Consider the following 13,387-nt stretch of genomic DNA (forward strand, 5'->3'; position numbering starts at 1 on the left):
AGGGAGGAAGAGAAAGAGAGTAGGCTTGCTGGTTATGGCTCAGTAAAACTATGAACTTTTTTATGCGGGTTGCAAATTATTTCATCATCTTGAAATGGGAAATTAATCAGTTCACCACTAAAGGTTGCAAGAAAAGTGTATGGCTGGAAATGGTTAGAAAAAAAAAGTTGTAACATAGCTAAATCTCTGTTATGCAAAGTGTGTCAGTATGTGTTAAAGTTTAAGAGTCAGCATCATGTCAAAAGGGATTTAAAGAATGCATGTCTTATATATAAGTGTTTTTACTTTATTGCCTCTACAAATATCAGCTAGAACTAAAGTGGCTCCTAGTATACATTTTCCTTGATGTAAGTGTTATTATTGCTATTGTTTTTACATCATCATTATTATTATTATTATTATTATTATTATTATTATCATATTATTATTATTATTATTATTATTATTATTATTATTATTATTACTAGTAGTAGTAGTGCTATAGTTATTATTATTATAACTTTTTTTTAATTATTTTATTCTTTTTATTTTTTGGGATTTTTTGTTTTATCATTATTGTTATCATCATCATTATTGATTTATATTAGAAAGAGATTCTTATTATGATTATTGTTATTATTATTATGATTATTATTATTATTATTATTATTATTATTATTATTATTATTATTATTGTGTTGTTGTTTCAACAGTTACAGAGCATTAGAAACATTATATCTGACTATAATAATAATAACACAGAGCCAAAAGAGAACACAGATATTTTCCCCAGATCTGAACTTTCCAATGCAACACCTCGAATCTTATTTCTTTGCAATATCTGAGTGGAAACCCTAAAAGACAGGAACGTCAAATCTTAATATCAGTATTAAGGGTGTGGAATTGCCTGTTTTTCTCCCATTCCATAGAACTGGTTGTTTGAGGATATATATTCTAGTTTTTCTTTCGTATTTTGACCCTTGGCAGCTATTTTACATCATTTTTAAGTGTCTTGTTGTAAGTTTTGTTTTATGATAAGATGTTGTTCAATATACATATCCTGTTGTTAGATCTATTTCATTATCCTTATAGATGTATATAGTAGGGAAGGAAACCCTTTGAAATAGAAAACAAGAAGAGAAAGTTGATATTGGTATGACTGAAAACGAAAGGTATTGTGGGGAAAAAAATATTTATCTATTCATTTATATATTTATTTATTTACTTATTTACCATCAAAGGATGCCAGTGTTAAATTTGGCATGCCATGCATCAAAAACTGTACAGAAGTTATTAATATGAAGATATCTGTGCTGGATTTTATGATAATTTCCAAGTTCTCATATATTCTTGAAGTATATTCAAATCATTATCTGATAAGTTTCTGTAAAAGCTTATCATATTTAGAAAAAAAAAGCTCAGTGAAGGAAAAACATTTTTTTTGATGATTTTCTGGATATCAAAATTTCTTTTATGGGGTAGTGTCAATTTGTATTTATATATATTTTATATAGATATTTATGTGTGTGTGTGTGTGTGTGTGTGTGTGTGTGTGTGTGTGTGTGTGTATCTATATACATATATCTATATGTATACTTATGTAAATATGTGTATGTAAATCTATGTGTATATGTATATGTATATCTGTATATATGTACATATATATGTATATATGTATATATGTATATATGTACATATATATTTATATGTATATATGTATATGTATATGTATATACATATACATATGTATATGTATATACATATGTATATATATATATATATATATATATATATATATATATATATATATATATATATATATGTATATGTATTTGTGTTATTATCCTTTTTTGTTAATGTTTGTTTGGTTCTATAATCAAACAGGGTTATCAGTTTTGTATTGATTTTTATCTTGTATATTTGTGTGTGTGTGTGCATTTTAGGATGTATCTTTATCTTTATTATATATTTTGTAGGCATAAATTTCTTAGTAATTAGATTTTTTTTATGATTTTATATTCAGTTTGTTTTGTTTTTTTTCTCCCTTCTTTATTGTTCCTTGCATGCTCAGCTCTGCGGAGGTCATCGGTAGCCACAGTTTCCCCTCTGATGCTGCGGCTCTTGGACACCATTCGAGAGTCCCGATCACGTCACCACCAAAGCAGTGTAAGTGAGGATACTTCAAGTGCTGGCCATACCCCAGCTGCTGCAACCCCTCCTTCGGGTGTCAGTAAGTTTGCCGCTGTGGCCAAGTCCCTGGCCCTGAAAAACTCAGTGATGCAGACTCTGTCCTCTGGCCGACCTAACAAGCTCTCGGTCCTGAATGCAGAGAACAGGCGTTTGCTGGATCTGCAAGGCCAGAAGTCCCCTGAAGTGCCCCGAAAGCGTCTCATCATTGGCCAGTCATCTTTTGACCTTGGGCGGGATGGTGAGCTCATTGCCAATGAGGATGAGGGAATGGGTATTAGTGTAGATCAAGAAGAAGATGATGAAGATGAGGATGAGGATGAGGAGGATGAAGGAGATGGGATTGGGGATAAGGAAGAAGGGGATGCTAACAGTGAGGATGGAAGAGAGAGGATTGCAGAAGGGGATGAGCAGGAAGAGGGGTCCTGGCGGCGACATGGATTGCTTCAGCACAAGGATTCGGTTTGGTCTATGGCCAGCTCTGCCACCAGCATTGACAGCAGTGAGGAGGAGATTCGGGAGCAACGTCACCGCCTCCAGCTGAGTTTGAGCCGCCGGCCATTGCAACCTGACCCAGCCACCTTGACACCTACCACTCCTGCCGATTCCCTTGATTCTCCACAACCGGTGAGGAAATTAAGTCTTGCTTGGTAAAGGGCTAGGATTAGATGTTCAGTTTATTAGAGCTTATTTTATTAAAATAAAGAATGGAGCACATTGAGTTAATCTGTATATGTTGTCCTTTCTTATTTAACTAGAAGACAAAACCTTTCCACATATTTTGTCTCATCAATTTTTCAAAAAGTTATTGAAAACTGTATATTTAGAGAAAGTAAGGCAATATTTTTTAGTAAGAAATTTTTATACCACTTTTCCTTATGTATAAAGCATGTTGCAATTAGTACATTGTTGCTTTGTATCTTCATTATATTTCTAATATAAAGAGATGTACTACAAATATAATTTGAATTTGAATTTCTTTCAGGTTTTCAGTACCAGTGGGGCAGATTCCTCAGACCGGTACCGGAAGATAATGAGACGTCTAAGTTGCAACAAGCGTCACAGTACAATCAGCAGTAGTGGAAGCTGGGAAATGGATGAACGGATTCCTGAAGAGGACCTTGAGGATGATGTTAATCATGAACCTCTCCACGACCAGGTTATTTGTGAGGCAGATGCATCTGGGTCACTCAACAGTTGTAGTGACACTCGTGCCTCAGTCATCTCTGGCTCTCCCCACCAGAGGCACTCTTCGTCATTATCTCCTGAGGGCCAGGGTAGCTCCAGAGTGCAAGGGAGCAGCCCCAGTCCCCCAGTCTCAGTCAGCAACAAGAAGCGACAAGGGGATTCTTCCTCCAGCCAGAATGGGCCAGATTCTTCTATGCCTTTGCTGAGCTTTTCGCAGCATTCACATAATCCAGCCCTGATCCATCCTGTGCCCATCCTGCTTCAGCATAGCCCTGGCCCAGCCCCTCTTCCCAGGACCAGCAGGATAGGGGAGGAAGCCTCTCCCTGTTTGACACAGCGGGGAAGTGGGGGTGTGCTGAGGAGGCAGCAGCGGGTGGATGATGGCTATGCGGACACGGGAGGAAGGCAGACGCTGCAACCTCCTAACTTGCATTCCCAACATTGCCGCCATCAGCATTCATCAGGGCACCAAGTGAGCATTGAAAGAAAATCAGATATTTTGTAATAGTCAAGATAATGTATAGGGAGTTAGTGTGATAGATTTTTGAGAGGGTTTATTTTTTTTATTTGGAATAATATCATGATGCATTGATAATATAGAAATGTAGAGTAATTAATTTTACAATTTATTTGCCTGAAATAGCACAGACAAGTACCAAATATCTATAACCTCCAAAGAAAATGCTCATTTTCCACCCCCAAGGGACGAGGCCCAGGCAACGATGAGGATAGATCAGCGCCAACTGGCTTGTTGTGTCGTTCAGGCAGTGCTCAGTCAGACTCTTCTGGTTTCATGGATGGGGATGTAGTAGAGGCTGAGACACGCACACCAACACAACAGAATTTGTCCTCAGTTCAGCTCTCAACAAGTCCACAAGCTCACACGGTAAGTTTGTTTTATTTCATATACTTCAAGAAATAGCTGGGATTTTATTGTTAAGTAGGGACAGAAGTTGGTTAGCTGAGATGTAAGGGAGTTACTTTGTTGAGAAATATACCATAAGTAGGTGAATAATAGTATTTAGCATATACAAGAAAAATCACTGTATCTTTATAATAACCCAGTGTTGCCTGTAATTCAAGAATACATACCAAGTTCACTGCAGTTTTTGTTGTTGTTTTTTGTTTATGCCGTATCATTACACACAGATGGCTCCACTGGTGCTTACTATCCCGGGAGTCATTTGCTAGCCATACCTACCTCACTTGTCTACCTTTTTCCCCGATTTTCAGGAAGATTCTTTTTTTATTATTTATTGATATTAGTATTATTATTAGAATGATAATAATCATAATGTCAACAACAATCATAAGAACATTAACATTTATATCATTACAAAAAAAATATTATTCCAAAAAAAATCAAGGAAAGGGGAGATCAGATGAGGTCCCATAGACCTATTAATTGGCTCCTTGATGGCTGATCACTTGTGGAGCCATCTATGTGCAAACAAATTTTACAGAAGAAAACTGCAGTATACAGTGTGATAAGTTAAACACGTATAATTAAAGGGGAAATACAATTTTGATTGTAATATATAATTTTTAGAAGGATAAAAGATATGGAGTAAAGTTTTTTGATGTACAGACTTAGGTTGATAATTATTTTGAGGCTAGTGTATTTTGGGAAATATTTTACTTGAAAGTATTTCAGACAACTCTTGTAATTAACTGATTAAGTATATAGCCAGTCAGGTGTTTCTCTATCATATGTTGATATCTATGCACAGGTATAAAAGACATAGAAGTATGTGTTCACCCCAGTCTTTCCATGCCCAATATTTCTCTGCAGTATTTTTTCCCAGTTGTATTTCATTTACACTCAGGTTACAATTCATAATTTAAACCTTCACTTTCTTGAGACTGAAGGCATTTGACTTCAAAGTTAGATTTTAAAACATGTATCAAGAATGAACTGCATATTAATCTCACTTTTTTTATTTTTTCATGTGTCATATTAGATGTAGATACTTTATAAGTAGAATAGGTATGCTTTCCTTTTAAGAACATACATGTAGAAGTAGATAATGGTGTACAAATGTTGGTTATGCAAGGATGCATCTGCTAGCATGGGGGGGGGTCACTGAGTCATCTGAGAACACCGAGTCTATTGCATCTTCAGGATTTAAAGTTCTGTCCATCATTGTGAATATATTGGAAAAGTATAGAAATGCTTATAAGTGACGGCCTTTTTGTGCATTTTATTTATTAAAAGAAAGAGAACTGCACCTGCATCCCTCTGCATCTCACCTCCTTGTATGTGCACATCTTAGACAGATATTTAATCCCATTTATTGCAACACTGCAAATGCCACATGGGAGGAGCAGAATGGCTGAGCGGATGAACACAAAATGGAAGTAACGTAGTTCCCCCTTGCATGCAGGAAGTGCAAATAGGGATTGAAGTCTTTACAAGTTAGACCCTAACATCTCCCCCACCCCCTGAACTTCTTCATCATCTCCTTTTCTTCCTTTACTCATCTCTTTTTCTTCACTGTCATCATCATACTTCTCTTTCATTTCTTCTTTTTCTCCTCCTCCTCCTCCTCCAACTATTCTTCCTCCTCCAACTCTTCTTCCTCCTCCAACTCTTCTTCCTCCTCCAACTCTTCCTCCTCCTCCAACTCTTCCTCCTCCTCCAACTCCTCCTTCTCCTCCTCCTCCTCCAACTCTTCCTCCCCTTCCCCCTCCCCCTCCCTCTCCCTTTCCCTCTTCCTCTCCCTCTCCCCCTCTCTCTCCCCCTCCCTCTCCTCCTCCTCCTCCTCCTCCTCCTCCTCCTCCTCCTCCTCCTCCTCCTCCAACTCTTCCTCCCCTTCCCTCTCCCCCTCCCTCTCCCTTTCCCTCTCCCCCTCCTCCTCCCCTTCCCTTTCCCCCTCCCCTTCCCCCTCCCCTTCCCCCTCCCTCTCCTCCTCCCCCTCCCTCTCCCTCCTCATCCTCCCCCTCCCTCCTCATCCTCCCCCTCCCTCCTCCAACTCCTCCTCCTCCTCCTCCTCCTCCTCCTCCTCCTCCTCCTCCTCCTCTAACTCCTCTCCCTCATCCAACTCTTCCTCCTCCAACTCCTCCTCCTCCTCCAACTCTTCCTCCTCCAACTCCTCCTCCTCCTCCTCCTCCTCCTCCAACTCCTCCTCCAACTCCTCCTCCAACTCCTCCTCCAACTCTTCCTTCTCCAACTCTTCCTCCTCCAACTCTTCCTCCTCCAACTCCTCCTCCTCCAACTCCTCCTCCTCCTCCTCCTCCTCCTCCTCCTCCTCCTCCTCCTCCTCCTCCCCCTCCTTCTCTCTGTTTACTAACCCGGGTTATCTAATGCTTTTGTGGTAGAATACTGACATGCTAGAAGACTCGGCTCATAGTTGCTAGTGTTAGCAGGTGTATCCTAGATAGAGCACTAGAAAGAGGCCTTTTCACCTGTGGAAATACAGTAGTGAAAAAAGACAGAAAAGTGAAATAGTTAGCTACTCTACTACAATTTATTTTTCTAAGGTGTTGGTTCAGAAATTATCCTAAGTAGGTGAACATATATTTTTCTTAGTGTGTTTCTATCATGTCTTTTCTTCTTTGTATATACTAAGGAACAGATTTAGTAACAGACTTGCGGAGAACAGCGTAGCCTTGTACAAGTTCCTTATTTTATTTTATTATTTATGTTATATTACCCGAGATATCATATGCAGACATGATTAAGGGAAATTTTTTAGCTATTCTCTGCTGATATGTATTAGAAATTCTTCTTTGTGCAATTAAGCTAATTGGTTATTCTAGAATACTAGTCTGATAAAAAGAATATGAATTTTTTTTTTTAGCTAGAATGAGCAAGCCTTAGCCTTAAGATGCCTAGACTAGGTACCATGCATGTGTACAGATGTAGTGATATGCTTTGTGTGTGGGTGTTGTGTCATGCACAGGGTCACAACTGGTGGTGGAGCCATGAGAGTGGAGGCAGCTTGGAGACAGTCCGTCATGCTCCCCTGAGTCGCACCATGGCCCTCCGTCCTGGCCACAGTCACTCTCACTACCAACGTACCCCCCGCAGCCACCTACTCAACCATCAGACGTCTCTGCCTTCGTGGCTGAGGGGGATGCACGACCCGAGCCTCTCCCTAGGAGGTCAGCACCCAAGCCACCACCCCGGAGGAAAGGCCCAGGTAGTCCGCCACCACCTCAGCCCCGACCCACTTCTCTTCCCCTGCAAAGGCTCCCTTGGCAGCAGCAGCAACCATCCCTCCTGCAACCATGCCCCATGTGTGGATACTTCAGTTCCTCAGCTCCTCCACCACTGTAATCATTCTGTTGTTCATCCTTATGTTAGTCATGGTGTAGGTAACACCAACTCAGCTTTCCAGCCACCTGTTCTGGATGGCACAAGCAACCCAGGCCATCCACAGGATTTGAAGTGCAAGTTCTGCTATCCTACTGTCATATCGACAGATGCCTACACTCCAACTATTGCAGCTGCTGGATTTTCCTCTTGTAATACTGCTAGTCTCAACCAGGGACACCAGCCTAGTTCCAGTCTCAGAAGCAGGTGGCAGAAACGGCGCCACTCCCTGCCGGAACCCCTGCCTTCCGGTGTTCATAACTCAAACATGTTATGCTCCCCACCACCTTCCTCACCCCTTACCCCCTCTGTGAGTCCATTACCCATTACCAGTGAGCTGCCCTTCTTACCACAGTCAAGCAGAGAAGTACATCACACAGTTAATGGAGGCTGTGCTCGTGGTGGGAAGACTGGTGAAAATGATGCCGGCACACAGTGTCAGGTCCATTCATTACCCTCAGTAAGTTATGGTTTGCTTGTTAGTATTGTTATGTTTGACTAATCTTTTTTTTATTTTGTTTGCAGCAATAATTATTACAGTTCTTGCTTCTCAGTTGTGAAAAAAGGGTAAAGAAGTGAGGAAGGAAAGTGAAAGTCTGAGTATGAGTATGGATAAGAACAGGATTAAAAGTAAGAGTATGTGGGTGTGTGTGAGAGAGAGAGAAAAATACACAGAGAGTGAATGAGAAACTGGGAAAGTAAAGTTCTTCAGAATATCTTTTTAAATGCCAACTGAAAGGTTTGTGTTAAAGGTTTGCATATTTTGCTTTTAATATAAAAATGTAAATGCTTTTTAAGTAAACTGTTTTGAGTGCTTCTCAAACCCATTAGCTTGGTTCATGCATGTGATGAGCAGTGGTTAGGGACAGCAAGAAGAAATTTAAGGGAACAATTTTTTTCCAGACTTATCATGAGTTAACACTTTTGCTTGAAACAGACAAATTTATGCATGCATGATGCTAACGCTTGCTATCTGCATGACACATGACTCTTGCTGGCATTTCAGGACATGCTGCTGGTTGCCCTGCACACTTACCGCCACCAGCTTGTGCACCAAGAGCACCTGTCACGCCAGCTGCATGATACAGCCATGGACATACCAAGCCCCTCAGTCAACACTCAGCACCTCTCCCAACAGCTGCGCAACATCAGTGCCATTAGGGCTGCCATACGAGCAGAAGTGACACACATGGAGCAGTTGATGGCCAGTACCCAGCACACAGCTCTCAGTCCTGCATGTATCAACAATGTCATCACACAGGTAAGATCACCCTTTATATGGCTTTTTCATAGATAACACAGGAAATGTTTGAGGAGCACATTTGGTCTTTTCTTAATTTATATCACTTGAAACAAGATTAGCCAATTCCTGGAATGATTTAGTAATATCCATACAAGACTATTTTAAATATATTTGTGTAAGGGTTTAAGTTATTGCCCTGCTGAAATTTGGGAAACATTCCAGAAATTAGAAAACGCACAATAAACTCTTCACTAATACAAACTTCACCATAACCTGATATTACTGACACTGAACTGTAGAAAAGGGAAAAATAGAAGCTACTTCTAGTAATATTAGAGGTTTCACAATTCCCCTGACTCAGCCTCAGTCTGCAGTTGAAGAGAAGGCTGTAGGGAGCATTAGTGTGTGAATCCTGTTTGATTATTATTTTTATTGTTTTTATCATTATTTTTTAGGGGTGTGTGAGTATCTTGAAAGAGTTGAAAATTTAGTCGTATGAAGAAAAAAAAAATTCTGCCTTAGGTAACTTCTTCCCTACATTTCAGATGGTCATGCTTCTTCAACAACAGTCAGAATTGTGCCGAGACCTAGAGACACTCACTGTGGCATCATCTTGCACCTCTCAGGAAGGTGCATCCCACTCCACCCAGCATCTCAGCCAAGAGTCTTCTTTTGATAACCTCCCAGAGAAGCCTAATCCTCTGTGCCAGTCTTCCAATCCCCCAGACCTCATACACCATGATACAGACCCCAGCCCCAAACTTGGAAACTCTGTTCATGAAACATTTGGAAATCACATAGTGCATGATTCTGCTGCATGGAAAAGCTCAGAACAGGGTCAGGGCTTTTTGAACTTTGACAGTAACCTAGGGACTGCAAACCATGTGAGAAATGACTCATCTTGTGCAAACCATTCCATAGAAAAGTTGGTCTTTTCAGACCATTCCACAGTGAAAACAATAAGCTCAAAACATTCACAAGAGAAGGCAATCATTTCAGGTTATTCTGAACAGTGTACTAACATTCCAGACCAAAAAAGTGATAGTGAGAGAAAAACAGATTGGTTCCAGGAACCACAAGAGGTGATACATAGAAGTATAGGCAATGTTGAGTTGAACAATAATAGTATAGACTCTTGCCTAAGATTGGAAGAGCTGAACCCTGATGGTTCTGCTGACCATTCCCAATTAGCATCCTATAAGAGCACAAGATCTCCATTCAACCCCTGGAATTCAGCACAGGGAAAACAGCAGGGCTTGGCCAAAACTTTTGATAGACACCAGGAGGAAGCTTTGGAAGGTGGCACTGACATGGCCACTTTCCTAGGCAGTGGTGATGTTTCTTCTGACACCTCTTCACTGGCTTCTCAGGTACGGAATTGGCTTCATATCACATCTATAGTGTAGAAAATCCATTTCTTCTATTAATCTAAAAATTTCCATTTATACAACTTAAGTAAATATGTGATCATGTATTGGCTATGTGGCTTATTCTATCTGTCTTTGCAGACCTAAGTTATGTTTTTTTGTCCATCACAATTATAGTAATCATAAATCCTTGGTAATTTTAGCTGTTACATTAAATGTGCGATTGGATGTTAATGTTCTATTCTTATGTGAAATACAAGAATACATAAGATACATGACAGTTTGGGGTTAAGAAGACAGATAAAGAGGAAAGAAATACATAAAAAAGTGAAAAAAACATTATGTAATTGAATTTATTAATAAGGAGAATAAGGAAACAGAATATGAAGATAATTTATCAGTAGAGGATATATATGTATTTATATATCTATTTGTGTAATCAGCTACTATCAGATTTTCGAATGACTTCAAATTCATCTTCTTTCCTCTTTTTTTGGACAGGTGGCTCAGCTGGTACAGCAGCAGGTGCAGATACAGACACAGGTGCTGGAGGAGCAGCTTCACCAGCAGACAAAAGACATGGCAGACATCAAAAGCATGATGGAAATTCTAATCAACAAGATGTCTTGAGAGACAAAAGGTGCATTGTGGCAGGCATGTGTCTTGAGCCACACTAGCTACAGATTAGCCACTGGATCCCTGAAGAACTATTTCATTAGTGCGGATAGTTGTTGTTCCCAGCTGGGGCTGCTGGAGTTCATGGAAATGGATGTGATATCTCTAATCCAAGAAGTAGTAGTAGTAATGAGACTATAAGGAAAGAGTTACGGTAGAAGCTGCTGTGCTTCTCAATTATGATTTAGAATTAATCTGTATTTTTATTTTTAGAAAGTTTCAATTCTCCTATGAAGAGGTGATGTTGTATTTGTCTGGGCAGAGTTTGGGAGGTCTTTAAACTTTCCTTGTATTTTACAGTTTACAAATAAACATCTACATACCATTGCACATATGCCCATGCTCAAGCAGACACACACACACACACACACACACACACACACACACACACACACACACACACACACACACACACACACACACACACACACACACACACACACACACACACACACACACACTCACTCACTCACTCACACACTCACTCACTCACTCACTCACTCACTCACTCACTCACTCACTCACTCACTCACTCACTCACTCACTCACTCACTCATTAACTCACTCATTCACTTACTCACTCACACTCACACTCTTCTCCATCTCTTCTTTCGTTTCCTGTTCATCTCCTCTTCCCTCACTACATCTTTTCTCTTCTCTTCTCTCCACTCCTCTCCTCTTGTCTCTTCTGCTCTCTCTGCATATCTTCTACTTCTCATCTCTCCTCTCCTCTCTCATCTACTTGCTTCTTTCTCAACATATCTTCGATTTTTCACTTCTCTCCTCTCTGCTCCTTTCTTCTCTCTCTTTTTTACTCTTCCTCCTTCCTCTCCAATTAACTTCACTTCTCTTTTCTACTTCCCTCTCCAATTTTTCTTTTCTCTCTTCCCTTCTTTTTCCTCTCCTCTCTTTTCTCTTGTTTCCCCCTTTTCCTCCCTATCCTTATATTTCTTCTCCTCCCCTCATCTGTTCTCCCTTCTCTGCTCCTTGTCTCTCCCCTCATCTGTTCTCCCTTCTCTGCTCCTTTTGTTCTTCTCTCCTATCCTCTCTCATCCTCTCACTCCCTCCCTCTCCCTCTTCCCCCCCGCCTTCCCTCCTCATCTTCCTCCCCCTTCCCTCCTCATCTCCTCTCTCTGTGCCTCTCTCCCTCTCTCCCTCTCTCCCTCTCTCCCTCTCTCCCTCTCTCCCTCTCTCCCTCTCTCCCTCCCCCCCTCCCCCCCTCTCCCTCCCCCCCCCCCCCCCCCCCCCTCCCCCCTCCCCCCCTTTTCCTTTCCCTCTTCTTCCCCCTTCCCTCTCTCTCTTCTTTGTTTCATTCTCTTTCAATTTTTCCTTTCTTCTCCCACAGTTGCTATTCAGTCCTAAATAACATAGATATAGTCATGGCATTATTGTCAATGCTGCTGTGCCTTGTAAATGGTGATATTGAGTGACCTTGTCTGGAAAGACAAGCAGTCTGTGATGGAAGTCTGTGATGAAAACAAAGCCCTTTGTTCTTATCAATAATTCTTGCGAGACCGTATATATATCCCCCTGTAAATAGGACCTTTGCAGCCTTTGTTGCAAGGGCTCATATGCTTTCAGTGACATGCTCATATTTTTGCATACTGTTGCCTTATTATGTTATTGGAAAGTAAACTTGCTAGGGTATATTTATATTCATAATAGGGTTTTGCTGCTGTTTGTCCCTTAGTGTTAAATGTGAAGTGTAACTATTTCTCTGTAGGTGTAAGTTTTGTTTGTTATTGTGTAAAGAAAGATACCACCAATTGTTTAGATTGAACTTCATAGCAATATATTTCAGGGGATTTAGCATTGGAATTTGATGCTTTCACAAGAGAATATCATATCTAGCTTTATGAATAATATCATTAGGAACTGGAAGCCCAATATTGAAAACTATTTTTTTTTTCTTTCTTTTTTTCCTAATTGTCTAAGTGTTTTTTTATCCATTATGTGCATTTATGGATGTGGTTAGGAAGGTAAAGTTCATTAGCTTTTTTATTTTCTTCAGTGTGATTAATGCAACTATTAAGCATTGGAAATAATTAAACCAGCTTTATACGAGAAATAACTATTTATAGGTCATATCATCATTGACTGAAATATATATTACACAGCCCTTCCATTTATTTAGGAACCCCATATTTAGCTCAACATTTTTAGGAAGAATATATGGTCCAGTGGTCCAGAATGCTTTATGTAGAAACTCACAGTTAGGAATCATTAGTTCATTTTAATGTAATCTGATGATGGCAGGGTGTCCTTAGGTTCTTTTTTACTCACTTTTGTCTGTTGTCTAGTCTCTTTCTTCTGCATTCCTCTTCCCTCTTTTTCTCTACTTTTCTCCTTTTCTCCATTCCTGATCTCCCCATTTTATGTTTTGGATTAAATTTGCGAATGAAGTTTTTGTCTCTGTAGCTTGCTGGTTGATAT

General features: G+C 40.0%; 1 protein-coding gene across 4 annotated transcripts in view; it reads left to right on the forward strand.

The window, feature by feature from the left end:
* LOC125033963 overlaps positions 1–11,423 on the forward strand; it is a 32,059-nt gene extending 20,636 nt beyond the window's left edge. Inside the window, exons 6-12 of one of the 4 annotated variants that reach the window (XM_047625563.1) lie at positions 2,051–2,793; positions 3,152–3,826; positions 4,058–4,240; positions 7,257–8,129; positions 8,808–8,930; positions 9,458–10,282; positions 10,781–11,423. In XM_047625563.1, the coding sequence (XP_047481519.1) occupies positions 2,051–2,793; positions 3,152–3,826; positions 4,058–4,240; positions 7,257–8,129; positions 8,808–8,930; positions 9,458–10,282; positions 10,781–10,909 (3,551 nt within the window). In that variant the 3' untranslated portion in view covers positions 10,910–11,423. Of the gene's footprint in view, positions 1–2,050; positions 2,794–3,151; positions 3,827–4,057; positions 4,241–7,256; positions 8,130–8,675; positions 8,931–9,457; positions 10,283–10,780 lie in introns of all 4 variants that reach the window. The other 3 variants (XM_047625562.1, XM_047625564.1, XM_047625565.1) reach the window with 3 other exon arrangements.
* Positions 11,424–13,387: the final 1,964 nt, after the last annotated feature.

Source organism: Penaeus chinensis, chromosome 17 (genome assembly GCF_019202785.1).
Source record: "Penaeus chinensis breed Huanghai No. 1 chromosome 17, ASM1920278v2, whole genome shotgun sequence".
Classification (NCBI taxonomy): domain Eukaryota; kingdom Metazoa; phylum Arthropoda; class Malacostraca; order Decapoda; family Penaeidae; genus Penaeus; species Penaeus chinensis.